At 38.6% G+C, this 20,203-nt stretch overlaps 1 protein-coding gene across 1 annotated transcript; it reads right to left on the reverse strand.

The window, feature by feature from the left end:
• Window positions 1-572: 572 nt before the first annotated feature.
• Window positions 573-15,157, reverse strand: masp2 (MBL associated serine protease 2). Its single transcript, XM_065285593.2, has 11 exons — window positions 14,965-15,157; window positions 14,619-14,835; window positions 14,233-14,413; window positions 13,896-14,027; window positions 7,064-7,260; window positions 6,163-6,310; window positions 3,646-3,764; window positions 3,477-3,555; window positions 2,428-2,550; window positions 2,263-2,337; window positions 573-1,538 (listed from the first exon to the last, which is right to left on the reverse strand). Exons 1-11 carry the CDS (start codon window positions 14,973-14,975, stop codon window positions 757-759), a joined length of 2,064 nt encoding a protein of 687 aa, XP_065141665.1. The 5' UTR covers window positions 14,976-15,157; the 3' UTR covers window positions 573-756.
• Between the last annotated feature and the right edge of the window lie 5,046 nt (window positions 15,158-20,203).

Consider the following 20,203-nt stretch of genomic DNA (forward strand, 5'->3'; position numbering starts at 1 on the left):
GGCACATTTGCGATGCGAACGTCCGTAAATTTGCATAAATGCAACTTAAATAAGGCTCAGTGAAGTGCATGTACCGACGCCACGAGTGGTTGTACAGAAACTTGTGAGACAGAGGTAGTGATAAACGCGATGTGCAAACATCTATTTGTGGTGGTCAATTTTAATTTTGTGGCAGACTGAGAAATAAATGAATGTATGGGAATGTACAATGACGCTCTCACTTGTATAATGTAACAGCAGTAGGCAGCGCAAATATAACGACACGCCTATAATCCCTCCCACACCGAAGTGTTACTAAACTTAATGGAAAAGCTAACCAAGCCTAGTGAGGTGAGCTGACCCGACCTGACCCAAACCAAACCGTGGGGTACAATGCAATGGATAAGCACCATAAAAGGCTAAAAAATTATACCCTCCTTTAACCGGGTATAAAAGCTCTTTATATATATACTCTTTAGCATATAGTATATAAGCTAACTTGAACTGATATACACGTCACGCAACTGTTTTTAAATGGTTTAAATGTAATTATTTCCTTAATGCCCCCAAAATCAAGGAAAATAAACTGAACATTATTTTTAATATATCATCCCATCTTTAATATAATGAGTTAGCAGTTGACAGCAATTTCTACTCTTAAATCTGCTTAGAAAATGTCTTACAGAATGTAACATAATGCGTTGTCATGGTAACAGTAAGTATCTGTAATTTGCTCAAATAAGTATCAGCTCCGAATCCAAGTGAAATATTTGGAATTTAACTGTTTTTTGACATGACTTCATTAATCCAGTTAAGGTAATTGCTTACTTTGGTATAAACCCCATAATATCCAGGTTGAGCACAGCCATAACCCCACGACACAATACCACCTATAAACCAGCTTTTACGGTGGTTATCAAAAAACACATAGGGCCCCCCACTGTCCCCCTCGCAGGAGTCTGTTCCTCCCTGAGCAAACCCAGCACAGATCATATTCTCCGTCACTATTAGTTTCCCTTTATCCGTCACCGTAGAATCATATTTGGCCTTACACTGCTTAAAATCAGCAACGGGTAAATGCGCATACTGGAGAAGACTGGAATGTATTCCACGTACGTTCGGCTTCCTTACACCCCACCCAGAAACCTTCCCAGAGTCATCAGCCTTCAAAAGAAAGCGTTCTTCCCTTCCAGGTAAACACACAGGCATTACGGCTTCACTGACCGGTACCTTATACTCCAGTTTAATCAGGGCAATGTCATTATTGAAGTTAATGTTGTCGTGATGGTACCCAGGGTGTATAAAGATTTTCTCTGGAATGCCAACTATCGCCTCCGTGTCCTGATATTTGACTATGCCCATCTTCAGCTTTAGGTTGGTAGCGCCTTCGTAGCTTTGCAGGACATGAGCAGCAGTAAGAGCCCAGTCGTCTGACACGAGAGAAGCACCGCCTATGAACCTGTTGCCTACCAGTATCATGGCCTGCCAAGGGATGTCATTTTTCTCAGCGTCCTTACCACCAATCACCCTGGATAGTTTGTCCTTGGACTTTCCACAAACTTTTAGGGATGACAGACATCAGATTAATTTTATGTGCATTTTGTAACAGATTGATTTATGCCATTCAAACATGCTCTTTCTAAATAGTATACAGTACTGTCAGCAATAAAAGTGAGAACGATCTCATATTACGCAGCAGCCAAAAATAGTCCCCTTAGTAACTTTTAATGGCAGGGGACTATTTTCGGGTGGTGCGTAATATTATTGCGCCTCCTGCAGCCATGTTACGGAAGCAAAGTCCTTGATTATTACGCCAGAATGAGAATATAGTTCCTAGCCATATCGGCCTAGAAACTCACAACTTTTAATTTTCTTTTGGTCTTAGTACACGATGTAACTACAGAAGAGTCAAGTTTTAAATAGGAAAATATCGAAACTCTTTGGTTATTTTTAGCGCGATGGTCTAATCAGATTCTATGGATTTTGCTAAGCTATGCTAAAAGTGCTAGCGCCAGACCCGGAGATCGGCTGAACGGATTCCAAAAAGGTAAAAATCAAATGTTTAACTGGAAAATGAGCATATTTACAAAAAAGTGGAGTGTTAATATGATTTTTTTTTTTCAAAAAAGTACAGATATGTATTCATTTGTTACCAATATGTACCCCTGAGGTACTAATATGCACCCTTTAGGTTCAAAGGTGTATTTTTTTGAAAGGGTACCGCCTCAGTGAAAGCTACGGATTGATTTTTGACATTTTTTCCTACAGTGTTACTGTACTCACTGGGTGAACATTTCGGGAGTGTTTTTCTACCCAGGGAATCTCTCCAGTAGCCATCATGTGCACAGGTATACACTCCTTAGAAAATACAAAAAGAAAAAAACCGTAAAACATCAGCTGTCATTTATTTATTATGTTTGTCATCTATCTTTGAGATGTGTACCATACCGTTTGTTTCGGTCTCCAGTGTGTAGAATTCATCGCAAGAATACAGAATCTTTGATTCATATGTTGTTGAGGTGAATTTCACACTTCCGTTATAAATTTTATCAGGCTCTCCACAATTCATTACTGCAAAAGAGAAAAATGTTGTGTAGACCTATATACATTTTAACATTTGTATAAATAAATGTATTTATATTAGGTCAAGTAAAGCAAAATCCTTCCTAACGTAATGTTTTTGTGTGATTCATTTTATTTTATTTTATTTTATTCTGGTCTTTTTGCTGTTTGTTCTTTTTTATGTCTGAATATTAAAGGTGACATAGAATGATTGAACGGAGTATTTATCCTTGTTCTGTGATGTGACATGTAGACAAAAATTTTTTTGTTTGGGTCTGTAATCCCTTAGAAGCTTCTTAAAAACCTCTCTCAGATAGCTCTATTAGGGTGGGGGATTTTAAACAAGTGGTTTTGCACCTATTTGGCTCCCCATAGTGGCTTAACTTGCAATCTCATTACTGATTGGCTGACTTTGCTGCCACTCAAAAAATTTAGCCAATTATTTTAAAGTGGAGGGGCAGTGAGATGCCTGTGATGTCATAAGCATCAGTTTTTCAGATTTGGCCGTTTTCTGGTTGACATTTCTAAAAGAGGAATTTCTATGAGACTGAGATGTTTAGCATGTCTAGCATTTTTTGTATGTTCGTGAATGTGGGTAGACTACCATTATTCAACAAAGACAAGGTAAACATGGTTTTTCATTCTCTGTCCCCTTTAACATTTTAAAGAATGTTTTACACCCTTGTCTCATGTACAGTACCTTGAACCAATTCTTTTATCACATTTCTTCAGTTCATATATTAATCAATCTGAATTCATGAAATATGATTGAATAATGTTGATTATAATGGATACTATCTGGTCAGTCAGAATTCTCTTCACTTTACCCTGAACGAACACCTGGGGTTTTGAAACATACATCCTTTTTGTAGTATTAAATCTCCATTGAGGATTATACACACTTCATGTTTATCTTGGATTTCTGAGCAACTTACTGATGCATTCAGGCATCGGTCCGTTCCAAAATCCTCCCTTGAGGCATGTGGCTTCATAAAAGGCCAAACTTTCCTCCCCCTATAGATGTAAAAAGTCACTTTTAAGTCCAGATCATAGAAAACGCTTTTTCTGATAGACATTTGGGAAAGTAAAAAGAAGAATGATTACCAGATTTAACTCATAGCCCCGATCACACGTGACATTGAAAGTGTCTGTCATGATATACTGAGGTTGCTGAGGCCAAATATGGCCGTGTTTAGGAGCCACAGGGTTTGGACAAGGCTTGGCTATGAGAAAAGGTGACAGTGAGCACTCAAAAATAAAATAAAGATATTGACAGCACACATTCGTACATGAGCGAAGGAACAAACTATTAACCTTGTAATTTAAAGGAATAAACATGAATTAAATTCAATTAGTGAGCAAGTACTTGAATAAACAGTTTTTTAAACTGTCTTCTAATGGTGCATTCACACCAGCCACGGTAGAGACAGCAAAAATGCGCTATTCGCGGGTAGTTGGAGCTTGAACATTTTGAGTTTACTCGCTTCATTCGCGCGTGAAGTTCTAGTCATTCAAGACATTTAAGTGGAAATTTGCAATATGGAAGGGGCTTCTGCGACTCAGCTCGCTTCCTGTAATCACGCCACTACTACAGCTTGGTCCTGATTTTTCAACTCGCATGTTTCCTGCGGAAACGCTCAATTCACACGGAAAGCACCCTCCACGCATACCGTGCCGCAGGATGCATATTCGCGTCTTTGCATTGCCATGTAAATCACTTACTCTTGCCGCCTCTACCGCATCTGGTGTGAACCCTGCATTACAGTTTTAATGCTAATTCTAATTATAATGTTTCTGCTATTCCGCTATTCCGCTCGCTTCTGCTATTTGCCTATTCGTGTCTTTGCATTGACTTAACATGTAAATCACTCGCTCTTGCCGCCTCTACTGTGTCTAGTGTGAACCCTGCATTACAGTTAAATGCTAATGCTAATAATAATGTTTCTGCTATTCCGCTCGCTTCCTGTAATCACGCCACTACTACAGCATGGTCCTGATTGGTTAACGCGGCGCAGAAATCGGCCAAAGTTCAGATTTTTCAACTCGTACGTTTCCCGCGTCAACGCTCAATCCGCGCAGAATGCACCCTCCGCGCATACTGTGCCGCGGGATGCCTATTCGCGTCTTTGCATCGACTTAACATGTAAATCACTCGCTCTTGCCACCTCTACCGCGTCTGGTGTGAACCCTGCATTACAGTTTTAATGCTAATGCTAATAATAATGTTTCTGCTACTCCACTCGCTTCCTGTAATCACGCCACTACTACAGTATGGTCCTGATTGGTTAACCCGGCGCAGAAATCGGCCAAAGTTCAGATTTTTCAACTCGTACGTTTCCCACGGCAACGCTCAATTCGCGCAGAACGCGCCCTCCGCGCATACCGTGCCACAGGATGCCTATTCGTGTCTTTGCATTGACTTAACATGTAAATCACTCGCTCTTGCCGCCTCTACCGTGTCTACTGTGAATCCTGCATTACAGTTTTAATGCTAATGCTAATAATAATGTTTCTGCTACTCCACTCGCTTCCTGTAATCACGCCACTACTACAGTATGGTCCTGATTGGTTAACCCGGCGCAGAAATCGGCCAAAGTTCAGATTTTTCAACTCGTACGTTTCCCACGGCAACGCTCAATTCGCGCAGAACGCGCCCTCCGCGCATAACGTGCTACAGGATGCCTATTCGTGTCTTTGCATTGACTTAACATGTAAATCACTCGCTCTTGCCGCCTCTACCATGTCTAGTGTGAATCCTGCATTACAGTTTTAATGCTAATGCTAATAATAATGTTTCTGCTACTCCGCTCGCTTCCTGTAATCACGCCACTACTACAGCATGGTCCTGATTGGTTAAAACGGCGCAGAAATCGGCCAAAGTTCTGATTTTTCAACTTGTACGTTTCCCGCGGCCACGCTCAATTCGCGCAGAACGCGCCCTCCGCGCATACCGTGCCACAGGATGCCTATTCATGTCTTTGCATTGACATAACATGTAAATCACTCGCTCTTGCCGCCTCTGCCGTGTCTAGTGTGAACCCTGCATTACAGTTTTAATGCTAATGCTAATAATAATGTTTTGTTATTTGATCAACTTTCTGTCTTGTGTTTTGCAAGGTATAATCACAGAGGTAATCACAGACATCAGAATTATCCTCACAAAGTAGCGAGGTGAAGCACAATGCACATACAGAAAATTACTCCACATCTAACTGCAATTTTATGTTTCAAACAGAGATGGGGATGGAGAGGCAAAAGTTACAAATTGCAGCTTTGAATTTGTACACGATCCCTAATGCATCACGTCTAAAATGAGGAGATCTATCAGATATTAATACTATATTTCAAGCACTTCATTTTTTGGTACGCTGCACACCATTCATCATTTTTATAAAAACATTTACATTCTTAACTAGGTAAAAGTTTAAATGCACTTCAAGGGTTTCAACTTTAAAATGGATCCATATCTACCTGGAGAAGTAACTGTCATTAGTGCATAAATGCAAAAACATATACACAGCTTTTTTAGCATGTATAGCTCACTTGATGCCCTACTGTAGGTGAGATTCATTGCATTATTTTAGCCACAGAAGTAAATGTACAGTTCATCTTGCAAATCACCCGTGCTGGTATACTTGATCCTCCATCCTTTATTTTTCCCAGAACCATCCGATCGGAAAGTCACGCGCACTTTGTTTGTCCCCGTCACAATTTTTTCCGGCGGGGTCCTACCACAAAACGGGCCGTACTCTCTTCTACCTGCAGTTATCTGACAACCAGAGACAAAGCAGAGATGATTTCAATCAGGCAGCCGTTTAAATTGCCAGTGTATACAAATGGCAACAGATAAACAAGTCTCTAGGGAGATGTGAGGGTGAACAGAAATGATGTGCAGCTGTGGAGGGCATGAGAGAGCATACATTATGTATTCAACAGCCCTCCGGTCAGTGATTAGTGGAGTCGTCTGATGTTTAACATCAGCGCTGAGGATACCCTATTTGTTTTACAGGCATTGTGAAAAGACACTAAACTGAAAGAGGGCACATTTACTAAGCCATTAAAAGACGTTTAAGGCCATAAAAAGAAAAAAGGGCAGTTATTAAAAAATTAGCTTTGATACGGAATGTTAAAATCAGTTCTGGTAAAAGAAACAAAACATTTATAAACACTTATGTTTGTTTTCATGAAGAGGCAATCTGCTCGGCTTTTCCTACCACTTAACAAGCACTTTAGACTCTCTTCAAACACTTTTACTGTAAATTATATTACATAAGCATAACATTAATCTTTAATATAGAATGTTTTTAAAATAAAAAAGCTGATTATATTTATGTTTGAATTCCTGCCATAAGGCTTGGCAACTTTTCAATCTCTCTTTTATAGGAGGTCTAGACAGTTCCCACTAGAATCCCATTAATATGACTCACGCAAGATCCACACGTTTCCATGGCCGCTGTTTTAAACGTAATCTTCAAACCTAGCTGAACCTGGGTCAGCCCTTGCTGATTGTAAAATAACCAACCGTGAGGATGTCATAGGGGCAGGGGACTTCAGGATGTGTTTCCACATCAAATGGGTTCTGGAAGTCCAGGGTCACTTGGAAGCCGTCCATCAGACTGATGGTGTAATCACAGTGGCTCATCTTGGGGTAAACACCTGGGTACTCCGGACTGCTCAGTTCTCCTGACCGATCACGAAACACCTGCCCACTACACTCAACTACAGTGGAAAGAAGCACATGCACATTAATACTGCATTTAAAACTGAGGTTTGCAGAAGATTGCAATATGCTTAGAAGTACACTCTCAAGAATGCTGGGTTGTTTTCAGCCCAGTGTTGGGTCCAAAAGGGACAAACCAAGCTGTTGGGTTACACAACTCAGAAAATTTTTATATTTGATTCAGCAACCCAGCATTTTTGGCTAAAACAACTCAGGCATTTAAATTACAAGGTTGGGTTTGTGCATTTTAGAACCAACACTAGCTTGAAAATATGCCAGCATTTTTAAGAGTGTAGTGTAAACAGTGGCGGCTCGTGACTGCTCTTCCGAGGGGCGCAAATTCAAAATAAGTGTCATGTGTGCTGCTTGTGTTTTCGAAATATGTGCTGGTTGCGTCGAGTGAACCTATGTGCATCACGTGTTTTGTCAAAATAAGTGCTTGCTGCAGACGCGTCTAAAGGGTTTATGATAAAAGAGACGCTCACGTTCACAAAATACACGCAAGACACTCCCTTTACAGGAAACTCTGATTACGCATAAGGTTATGTGAGTATCTGGCAAACGCGAGCGTCTCTTTTATCATAAACCCTTTAGACGCGTCTGCAGCAGGCACTTATTTTGACAAGACACGTGAAGACCATAGGTTCACTCGACGCGCTGAACACATATTTTGAAATTACGAACCACACACATGGCGGGCTACATACATGTTGTGATGAACTTCGCATCGAGCGCCCTCGAAAAAAGAAGTCAATGGCCGCCACTGAGTGTAAATATATTTTCTACCTGTAAAACGACTGGAGAAAGGGTTAAATCTGTTAATTTCTTTATGCTCACTGTAGTTTTAAAGTGATATTTATCATTCATTGTCATTATATTGATCACAACAGTGAGTCAGTTTGACTATTGTACAACGCACAAAATATTTTATCAAAGTCCTGATGAAACCGTAATGCTATAATGTGTAAAACAAGATCAAAACAGTGTAGTCTAGTTTGATTTTTAGTGTTATTTTTTTTACATTATTTATTTGATGTTAAGTAACACAGTAAAAGATATTAATGAATGCGGAAGCGCAGGCAAAAAATATCCTATCGTCATTTTCTTTTAAATCCCAGTTTTGGATCTGTTTTTTCTGACTTGCTCTCAGTACTCCAGCGTTCGTCACTATATTTTGTACGCTACGTCATACGCTGGAAACGCACTCTCTCGTGAAAACAAGTCGTCATTACCGGAAGCTGGTTATTTTAGTTTGTAAAGTATTAAAGGTGGCATAGAATGATTGAACCGGGTATTTATCCTTGTTCTGTGATGTGACATGTAGACAAAAAATGTTTTGTTTGGGTCTGTAATGCCTTAGAAGCTTCCTAAAAACCTCTCTCAGATAACTCTATAGGGTGGGGGATTTTAAACAAGTGGTTTTGCACCTATTTGGCTCCCCCTACTGGCTTAACTTGCAGTCTCATTACTGATTGGCTGACTTTGCTGCCACTCAAAAAATGTAGCCAATTATTTTAAAGTGGAGGGGCAGTTAGATGCCTGTGATGTCATAAGCATCAGTTTTTCAGATTGGGCCGTTTTCTGGCTGTCATTTCTAAAAGAGGAATTTCTTGGAGACTGAGATGTTTAGCATGTTTAGCACTTTTTGTATGTTTGTGAATGTGGGTACACTACCATTATTCAACAAAGACAAGGTAAAAATGGTTTTTATTCTCTGTCCCCTTTAAAGGGGACATTTCACAAGACTTTAAGATGTAAAATAAATCTTTGTTTTCCCCAGAGTACATATGTGAAGTTTTAGCTCAAAATATCATGTAGATCATTTATTATAGCTTGTTAAAATTGCCACTTTGTAGGTGTAAGCAAAAATTTGCAGTTTTTGCGTTTGTCCTTTTAAATGCAAATGAGCTGATGAAATGCAAACACTGATCGCCATAATGGTGGTTTGTTGTATATTAAACTCAGTTGTGCTGTCAATTATTTTCTCTCTCTCTGTACTAAATGGCAGTGCCATGGTTGGATAGGGCAGATTAAGGGGCGGTATTATTACAATAAGATCCCCTTTTGACATTACAGGGGGAGGCAAATTTCAATGACATACTTTCTAGGTTAATAGAAGAACTGGGGACCCAATTATAGCACTTTTTATGAGTTCTCCCCTTTAAAATGTCTTACAAAATCGCATCGATTGCCCTCAAAAGACCTTTATTAACCCTCTGAAGTCGTGTGGATTACTTCTGTGAAGGATGGATGCACTTTTTTGGGCTTTATATCAGACATTTCACATTTACTACCATAATAGAGCTTGAAACAGCCAGGACATTTTCTAATATAACTCCAATTGTGTTTATCTGAAAAACTTTTGGGGGGTAAACTATCCCCTTAATGTCAACTTAAAGAATTTTTAACATCCACAAAACATTTCTATTGGTTCTTTGTTGAGGATAAAGTTCTGCATAAAATGAAAAGATAAGAAAGAAATGGTAATTTTTAAGAATTTTTGAACCTTTTAAGACCCTGCAAAGAGTGTATTGGTAATGTATTGTGAATTGTTACCCTTATAGGAACCCTACCCAAATGGTGCACTAAAGATACCTCTCCAATCTGTCGCAGTTTGTTCCTCAACTAGAGCAGATGTTACAAACAACTGCAATAAATAATCTTATTTGAGGAGGGCAAAGGTCTGGTAATTCATATGATTAAATGATTCAGACACAAGTCATTGTTTCTGTCCACCCTTTTTGTGCGATATGATGCGATGCCTCTATCTTCCCTATTAGCTTAGAAAAACAATTAAGCATCGTGTCTGAGCTGCTAATTGTGATTAATTACCCACCATTAGCACTGTATTACAGCTTGAAACAGGTATCAATTTTCAGTCGATTTCTATAACACTGCTCCCTCAGGAACCAATGATAATTAACCTGGACTGACAGAGATCAACGGCTTTAAACAGGCATGCAAGTGAAAGTGCCCACAGTTACTCTGTGGATGAAGTGTGCTGTCATCTAAAACTGGTAAAACTCTGACAAGAACGCCAGTTAACATCGGTATTTTACTGTAAATAGGGGGATTGTAAAGGGGGAAAGGGGGCAGGTTCTCTTCAATGGCACTTGAAAACTAATTCACAGGAAACAACAAATGTGCCTACAGTATATGAATCCCAAATGCTTTCTGTGCTCTACTGTGACCGCACTATCAACACAACCCACTCTACTATTTGGTGACTCCATTTCCAGCTCGATTATAGTCTATGCCGTCTCAATCAGGAGCTGTTGACAGGGCTGATAGATAGTGTGTGGTGAGCCGTGGCTGCCCAGCCTGCTGCTGTGAACACAGTCTTAATAGATCCCTGATGTACTACATTAACCACTTGCAGGATAAATAATATATCCAGCAATATTGTCGAAATTTAATAAAGTTTCATTTTGTATAGAAGTTTTGTTTTAGGTCCTATTGTTGGGGTACAGTATATGAAAGCGTTTAAATAGCCGATGGGAGTCAGTTAATCAAAAAATGTATTTATCTGCTGTGCTTGGATATTGATGATCATTTTAAAGCTTGAATTTTTTTTTTAATGCTATTAAGCAGTTTTAGGAGTTTTATCCATTATGCCCTGTCAAAAATATACTGTGGCATACCATGGATGAGGAAGTCATGCAGTTAAAGGGGGGGGGGGGGGTTCAACAGTATTTCATGCATTCTGACTTATTACAGTTTAAGAGTTGGTTTCCTCACGCTAAACAAATGCAAAATGTCTAAAAAGCATTTGAATGAGAGTATTTTTGTGCAGAATGCACTTGGCCAGGGTTTTCATAGTTCATACAAGTTTCAGAAAGTTTTTTCAAATACGGCTCCAGCTGACGTTTCAGGGGTAAGCTATACGTATCACTTCTTTTTATGGGAACTTCCCCCAGAAAACCACGACCACACGTCAATCAGCGGGAGAGCGAGAACCGAGAACACTAAGTTACATTACTTCACATGACAGCTTTGTTTTATATCAAGACTTAACAATGACATGAATAAAGAAGTGTGTTTTTGGATGTAAGGAGAAGTAAGATGGACATACAGTATTGTTTATCCGGTTTAGAAATCCAGCGGGTGTGTTTAACGCTGGATTTCATTGAAAAGTCCCAACCGGGTCATGAGTTGCATGAGGTAAGTAAGACTTCTGTGTTAAGGGCTCGTTATAGTCGTGCGTAGGTCCTACGGCGTAGGTTCCGCGTCAGTTTTAATTTATACTTTTGCGTCGTTGTCCGCGTCGATGTGCAAAAACACCCATAGACCGCTGGTGGGCAGTATCCACGCGTGTAACCACAGTAGCAGTGCGACCTTCAGAGAAGAAGAAGCTTGGCAAGTTAACCCACAAACGAAGAAAAAACAGCACTTGTTGTGTATGATTTGAGAAGACAAGCAATGATGGAAGTAAATAAACAGCGACTTTTGTTGCAGTTTGAGTTAAATCACTCCTCAACTTGGCCATTCTTTGTTTTCACCGTCGCAAACGGAAATACCTATGACGCGGTTTTTTTACCTGACAGGAGGGGTACTGGTGGACCAATCACAGTGCTTGCAGTCCGCATAGAACTGACGCGCTGTTAAAAATTTTGCGAGGTGCGCGTCAGGCTACGCAGAGCTACGGATAGCCTACGCTGTGGCTACGGCGTAGAACTTGCGCACGAATATAAATGGGCTTTACAGTATGTTGGAAATAGGCGCGTAAGTGCATATTATATAAATAAGTTAAAAAGCGTGTTGCATGACTCGCGACTCGCTCCTCCCGCACTTTGTAACTCCTCCTTTCACATTTTTTCGTACGTTATTGTAAAGAATAGCTGATCTGTCTTTTATAAATCTGACAAAACTAAAGACTCTTCGGAAATATGAAGGATGTAATACTAATTTACTCCAGATTAACATCAGATATGCAGAAACAGCGTGTGTTATGGACGCTTTAAGGTATTAACTGGCAATGCATTGGCAGCTATATACTCACTATACATTACACTCTCAGAAATAAAGGAACAAAAGCTGTAACTGGGGCAGAACCCTTTCAAAAGCTACACCTTTGTATCTAAAAGGTGCATATTATTACATCAAAAGTACACATTGGTATTTCAAAGACATATTGATACTGAAATGTACATAATCTGTACCTAAATGGTACTTATACCTTTATTTCTGACAGTGTAGGATATTTCATATTCACATTCCAGAATATGTACAGTAGTGGCCAAAAGTGATGCCTGGGAAGGAAAATTTGTAGAATATTTGCTTTTAATGCCCCCTCAGGTTTGATTAAAACATCAGCGTTCCGTCATGTGGTACTTTTGGCGACCCGAGTTCGATTCCTGGCTCGTAGTCATTTGCCGATCCCATACCCCTCTCTCCTCACTGTACTTTCCTATCCTCTCCTAACCTCACTATTGAATATAGGCAAAAACTGGCCAAAAAATATAACTTAAAAAAAACAGTCAAAATATGTACAAAATGGACAAAACTAAACTTTTAATGTTTGGACAAAATAATTGGCAAAAAGGCAAACCACAGTGTATTAGTGAATCTGGGTTTTATTTGAATATACAGAAAAGGCATAGAAACAAAAAGCTCACAGGTAATAAAGCATACATTAACTACAATTTGATCTGCCTTTAATTTAAAAAAAATTTTTTAGTTATTGTCCTGGGCTATGTCTTTATAAACTTTGCACGCATATTGTAAGCCTCCTCAAGGGAATAGTTCATCCAAAAATGAAAATTACGTCATTATTTACTCACCCTCAAGTTGTAACAAACCTTTTTGTGTGAACTATCCCTTTAAATTTTCAAAGTTGTGCTTCACTTTATACTCCAAACACACCAATGTCGCATGTATATGACATTTTAAATGCATCTTTATAAAAGATTTGAATAAAGAGCAAAGATGTCAAAAGTTGGACATCACTTCTGGCTACTACTGTATCTGGAAGTTGAAAGTATTTCACACAATACAATTTATAAACAGCACCCTATCTACAATAAAAAATTATAAAAGTGTTATCATACAAAAATCATTTAATTGAGCTTGTAGCTGCACAATTAAATAGTACAATTAAACACAATCAATCAGGTAACAAATAATATATTGCATATAACACACTCTAAAAAACAAACGGTGCTATATAGCACCAAAACAGTTGCTTTGGATCGTAACGATAGAAGAACCATTTTTAGTGCCATATAGCACCGGTGAAGAACCAGTGAAGCACCAGTGAAGCACCTGTGTAGAACCATATAGTGCTATGTAGAACCATATGTGGTGCTATATGGCCCCTATATGGTTCTACACTGGTGCTTCACTGGTGCTTCACTGGTGCTTCACTGGTTCTTCACCGGTGCTATATGGCACTAAAATGGTTCTTCTATCGTTACGATCCAAAGCAATTGTTTTGGTGCTATATAGCACCGTTTGTTTTTTTAGAGTGCAAACAATTCACAAATTAAAACAATAAGTGCCCCTAACTGAGTCTCATTGACTCACATGTTGATCATGCATTTATTCCTAAGCATATAAGCATGTATCACATGGTTTATAATCAATAAGCAGAGCAACTACATGCCAGGGGTCTCATCTGTTCTAAGATCAGCCTTACCAGTGCAGTGTCTCTTATCAGCATGGAGTTCATATCCCAGTCTGCAAGTGCAGTAAAAGCCCCCAACATAATTATGGCAATGATGGTCACACATTGGCTCTCCATCCACTGTGTTCAAGCACTCATTAATATCTGTAAAACGTGAAAAGCGGCTGTTAAGTAACAGTTCTCACTAAAATGTACTCCTATGGATTTTGGATCATATAGTAATTCCACATGATCAATGCATCTATGTGTCATATAATGAAATATGACTTACAGTAAAAGAAAGAAGAGAGATACAGTCATGCAGTGAGACAGTGGAGAGAAAAGGGAGCGAGACAGCACACCACATCACCTTCTGCTGAATAAAATGCCTGAAATCCGGTGAATCGATCCTCATTGGAATAATCTGACCTGAAGACCACAGACACGGTGTTGGTATCTGAATAGATGACAGTATTCTTCTGAGGTGCATCGCTATATTCTTTCTGGGTCTCACCACAGAACCGGACTGTCTTATTTGGTTCAGAGAACATCTGAAAAAAAGTTGAACAAGTAACGTCTAATACAAATTATAATAGGTATAAGCGCACATCATTTCTAATTTTAAACTTAATATCATTTTACATTACAAGCATTGTTGGCATTCCCTTGCATAGGAATATAATATTTAGTATTTCATGATGATGCACACCAGCGTCTATTTCATTTTTAAAGGTTTGTTGATGATATTAATCTAACCTGAAGGTAGTCATATTCACAGCGATGAGAAGGCTCCAAGCTAAAATAAGTGAAATAAAGGCGCAATCTGTGTCCCTCCGGTCCTGTGATATTCCACACCACACGCTGGTTGTTTGGATAGACGTTTGGGAAATTTGGCGAGGTGAAGCTCCCGAACAGTCCTGACAGCTCTAAACCAGACGCTAATGGAAGCAGAATGGTCAAAAGCAGGGATACGCTGAAACAAAGGAGCACACAAAAACATCTGAAGTGTTTTAGACATTCAGGTCTGGCTCGCTGATAATTTAATGATCCTCTCACAATCCCAAAACAAGCTCCAAACTCATTAAATGTCACACTTTCATACCTGTTCATCATTCCAGATCACCACAAACTTTAGTTTGCCTCATAAAAACATCCTAAATAAATCCTAATGCTGAAGATCAATGTCCTACAGGTTACTGAACCCGCTCCCTAATACAGTAAATGTTCCTGAGTAAACAATACTTTAAACAGCAACACTTCTCCTCTACTTTACCAGTGGATTGTGTCATTGATCAGGTTTATTACCACAAAGAAACAATCATACGGGTTTACATGGAGTTAATCAAAGCTTTTGTTAAAGCGTATTGATTATAAACAACAATCACTTAAAAAGCCCCTTTCAGCAAGACCCTGGATGAACCCTGGACTTTGGAGTCTGTACTTTTCACCAGTTGTCAATAAAAAAAAAATGTTTTTTGTGTGTATACCTGCAAACACAGCCTTTGCAACTTCTGAACAAATCCAACTAAAATTGTTGAAATGATAATATGTTTTTAACAAAAGCAATTAAATTGGATTAGTAAATAGTATTATGTTATAAAATGGTCAGCATCATTGTGTATTTTGGATATTACTAAACAGTTTACAATGGAAACACTTTAAAACAAGGTTGTTAACATTAACAAACATTAGCTTAAATGAACTAACAATGAATAATACTTCGACACCATTTATTAATCTTAATTCATGTTATTTTTAGTATTTACTAATACATTTTTAAAATCAAAAGTTGTAACTGTTGGCATTAGTTAATGCACCATGAACGCACTTGAATACTGGTATTTACAAATACATTAAGTAAGGAATAATTGACGACAGGACGTTGAATTATAAGAAAATAATTCAAAGGACCGGAGTCAATTATTCCTCTTATACCACGGTTACCACAAACATTGCTCTGGTGCCTATTTTTAAGACCTTTGACAGATTAGGTGTGGTTTACAGAAAAATAATCAATACCCATGGAACATTTCTCGGCCAATCAGTATACAGCATTCAACAGCCCTGTGGTATAACAAAGATAAATAAATGGCAAAAAACTGAAACAGTATTCCTTATTGTCACTTTATGTTAGCTAATGCATTTAGTGTTAAAGGAAAACACCACTGTTTTCAATAATTTACTAAATTCTTACCTAAAATTAGACTAATTAATACATACTTATCTTTTTTCAAAGCCTACACTTAATCTTTGTACAGTGCGTTGTGAATGTGTTAGAATTTAACCTAGCCCCATTCATTCCTTAGGATCCAAACAGGGATGAATTTAGAAGCCACCAAACACTTCATGTTTTCCCCATTTAAAGACTGTTACATGAAGAGTTACACGAGTAACAAAATAAAAAGTGGCAATTTTTAAGTGGATAAAAAGTGAGAACTATATTGTATGGCGGAAGAGCACTTAGTTTGCAGCACTTTGACCTCGGGCACAGTAATATTGACTGCAGTTTGAGTGAGAGCGGAGTAGTCAGGAGTGATGATGTTACTGCGCGAATGTCGAAGTGCTGCAAACTAAATGCTCTTCCTCTATAAACTATAGTTTTTTATCCGCCTAAAAAAAGTCACGTTTTGTTTTGTGCCACCATACTTACTCGTGTAACTCATGTTCATGTAACAGTCTTTAAATAATGAAAACATGGAAGTGTTTGGTGGCTTCTAAATTCATCCCTGTTTGGCTCCTAAGGAATGAATGGGGCTAGGACAACGAGCACACTTCTGTACACTTTACACAAGTTTCATGAAATAAAATTACTAAAAGCTTCCTTCTGCAATCAAAAATTGTCCCTGACCGACTATGAAGAGCAGCTGAATGATTCACACATGCTCACATTGCTAAGGGTGCGGCACAGTGATACACAAAATCCCTGTGTGAAGCGGTCATAGCTTTGTCATAAATATAATACAACTATGGACCAATCAGAATCAAGGTCTGGAACTAATGTTTTATAAACTTCAAATCTAGTGAAAATGCAAATATGTCAATGCGGACCAGCAGCCATATCACCCTGTAGCCCAAAACAGCTTGCCCACTGAAGCTAAGCAGGGCTAAGCCTGGTCAGTACTTGGATGGGAGACCACCTTGGAAAACCAGGTTGCTGCTGGTAGTGGTGTTAGTGAGACGAGCAGGGGGTGCTCACCCTGTGGTCTGTGTGGGTCCTAACACCCCAGTATAGTGATGGGGACACTATACTGTCAAAAAAAGCACCGTCCTTCGGATGAGACGTTAAACCGAGGTCCTGACTCTCTGTGGTCATTAAAAATCCCAGGATGTCCTTCGAAAAGAGTAGGGGTGTGCCCCGGCATCCTGGCCAAACTTGCCCATTGGCCTACTAATCACCCCCTCGTACTAATTGGCTATATCACTCTGTCTCCTCTCCACTAATAAGCTGGTGTGTGGTGAGCGTTCTGGCGCAATATGGCTGCCGTCGCATCATCCAGGTGGATGCTGCACATTGGTGGTGGTTGAGGAGATTCCCCCATTCATATGTAAAGTGCTTTGAGTACTGAGAAAAGCGCTATATAAATGTAAGGAATTATTATTAATTATTATTATTAATCATAAAACTTTGAAATATTTTGAGGTGTAGATACGAAACACTGTCATCCAATGTTGTAACTACTGAACTATACATGAAAGTGTCTCCAATTGCGTCTTAATTGTTGATCAGTTTTGGCAGTGCTGTGATAATGTCTATGGGTGAATGATTACAATCGCATAAAAAATCCTGCATTTATGTGACATGTTGTGGCATATCAGGTCTACTTTGCCACAGGCAGACATTTAGGAAAGGTGTTTGTGATGAAACAACAACAGGTGATGTTGAAAGCCTGTTGCTGTCGCATGCGGCAATTACTTTGAGAGCAGAATTAATTGTAAATGCCTTTGTAAGGCCACAGTCCCTTTCATTTAAACCTTTTGGCACAGAATTAAATGGTTTTTTAATGATATAAAAAATTGATTCAGTAGGAGTAAGGGTAAATAGAGAGACAGAAAAAGCGAGTGAGAGAGGGGGGAGGCAAATGTTCCAAACGCAAGCTTATAATAGACCCCTCATTTCCAATACACTACACTAGTAATGGCTGATGTATGAGGAAATTACAATAATTATCCTCATAAATGACAATGGTAATTTGCAGCTGCACATACGCACGCTGATTGTAGCTGTCTAGTGTAATGTGCTGACCTATGTCTTTATGCCTGCTTGAGGTTACAGGTTGTTGGGCCACAGTTGAAGTGATTCTTAAGGAGGAGGAAATAACAGTTCACACTGGATTATCATACTGCGAGGCTTTTAAAAGTGAAAAACTGAATAAAGGGTTAGAAAAAAGAACAGCATTCTTACAAACAGCTTTTAAACAACTAACTGTGCTATTTTGGAAGTCAAAAAGTCTTCACCAGTCCATGAAATGATGAAACTGAGATGAATGACCACCACATATCTCCATACTCATCTGGTTACTTGATTTGACTTTTCATCCATCCAAATTACAACATTGTCTAATAATGACATGACATGGAAATTAGCCATTTGGAGTGGAAGCCCATGTTAAGCCCATTGAAACCATGACCAGAATTGACATGAGAATTATGTGAGGCTCAGTAAATCAATTGAATAGGCATTTAAACATCATAGAAAAACACTAAAGGAAGAGATTACCTTATTGATTCTCCATTTTCTTCCAACCTGTGGCACAAGCAAAACAGAGGACAACAGTTTCTGTTTGCTCAGTTTCAGCTTAAAGGTATAGTTCACCCAAAAACTAAAACTTTATCTTTATTTACTCAACCTTGTGTTTTAATAAAGTGTTGTTTTGGGTTTTCGATTACTATGGGAGTGGATGATGACCGATGTTGTCACCATCCACTCCCACAATAAGCAGAAAAACATTCAAAAAGACCTCAAAGTGTTAAATAAATAAGTCTACTTGACTTGTGTTATTTATTAATTTACTCCCCTACAGACTTTTAGTAGTTCCTATAATAGCAAATTCAAACTGTTTTGAGCAGTTAGGTAAGTTTGTGCATGTAACCCTTGGTACATCTGTCTGACTAATGGTAAATGTTTGGGGATATTTGGGATCATTTTGCAATTCTGTTGGTTCCACATAAAACAAACACTTTAACAGAATATTCCACTTTCATTAAAAAAATCTGATAATTTACCCCGATGTCATCCGAAATCTTTAGTCTTTTGGTTTGTTTTCCCATATAGTGGACTTTAGTGGACCTCAATAGTTTACAGTTTCAATGCACACTGTAAAACAGTTAACTTAACTCAAACCATTTAAGTAAACCGGTTGCATTAGACTATTTAAGTTTTAAAACACATAAATTTGAGTACTATGAACTTGAGTCATGTGCAATTATGCACTTATATTTAAGTGGTGTGAACTTAAATATAAGTGCATAACTGCATAGGACTCAATTTGTTTAAGTTCACAGTACTCAAATGTATGTGTTTTAAAACTTAAATGGTCTAATGCAAACGGATTACTTGAATGGTTTGAGTTGAGTTAACTTTTAGGTTTTACAGTGCCGTTTAAAATTGTAGTTTTAATGTAGCTTCAAAGGGCTTTAAACAATCCCAGCCGAGGCATAAGGGAATCTTTTCTAGTGAAATGGTCGTCATTTTCGGCAAAAAAAGTACTTTTAAACCACAACTCCTCGTCTTGTACTAGCCATGTGATGCACCAGCGCGACCTTACAAATTACATGATCACGTCGAAAGGTGATGCATGACGTATGCAAAACTATCACTCCAGTGTACAACTATCACTCCAGTGTACAAGTGTAAAGGAAGAGGACTGTTCCGAAATTGTGTGTTTCACATAAGTCATGCGTAACCTTTTGATGTGATTAAGTACTACGTTAGGTCACGCTGGCGCATCACACGGCTACAGCAAAACGAGAATTTGTAGTTTAAAAGTACTTTCTTTTGCAAAAATTATGATCGCTTCGCTAGATAAGACACTTATGCCGGGTTGGAATCGTTTAGAGCCCTTTGAAGCTGGATTAAAACTGCAATTTTAAACTGTATTGAAACTGTAAACTGTTGAGGTACACCCCTTAACTGCTTACTTCAGTTTACTTCAATATTTTGTATGTACATTTTTATCCATCACAACAAACTATATATCATTGGAAATGTCTAAGCTTCTAGAATGCATATTTTAACAGTGTTTTATTAAATAAATTATGTACGGAGAGTAATTGATTCATTTATGAAAAGAGTGTGCCCTATATTCTTGCAAAATGTCACTGTCCCGCCAGCAGGATGCCTA

This window comes from Paramisgurnus dabryanus, chromosome 21 (genome assembly GCF_030506205.2).
Source record: "Paramisgurnus dabryanus chromosome 21, PD_genome_1.1, whole genome shotgun sequence".
In the NCBI taxonomy this organism is placed as follows: Eukaryota; Metazoa; Chordata; class Actinopteri; order Cypriniformes; family Cobitidae; genus Paramisgurnus; species Paramisgurnus dabryanus.

What these genes read in the sequence shown, in the direction of transcription:
- masp2 (XM_065285593.2), bottom strand. An exon ending in TGATAAGAGACACTGCACTG is followed by an intron (nt 7,261 to 13,895) that starts GTAAGGCTGATC and finishes TTTCCACTGTAG; the next exon opens with TTGAGTGTAGTGGGCAGGTG. An exon ending in ACTGGAGACCGAAACAAACG is followed by an intron (nt 2,338 to 2,427) that starts GTATGGTACACA and finishes GTATTTTCTAAG; the next exon opens with GAGTGTATACCTGTGCACAT.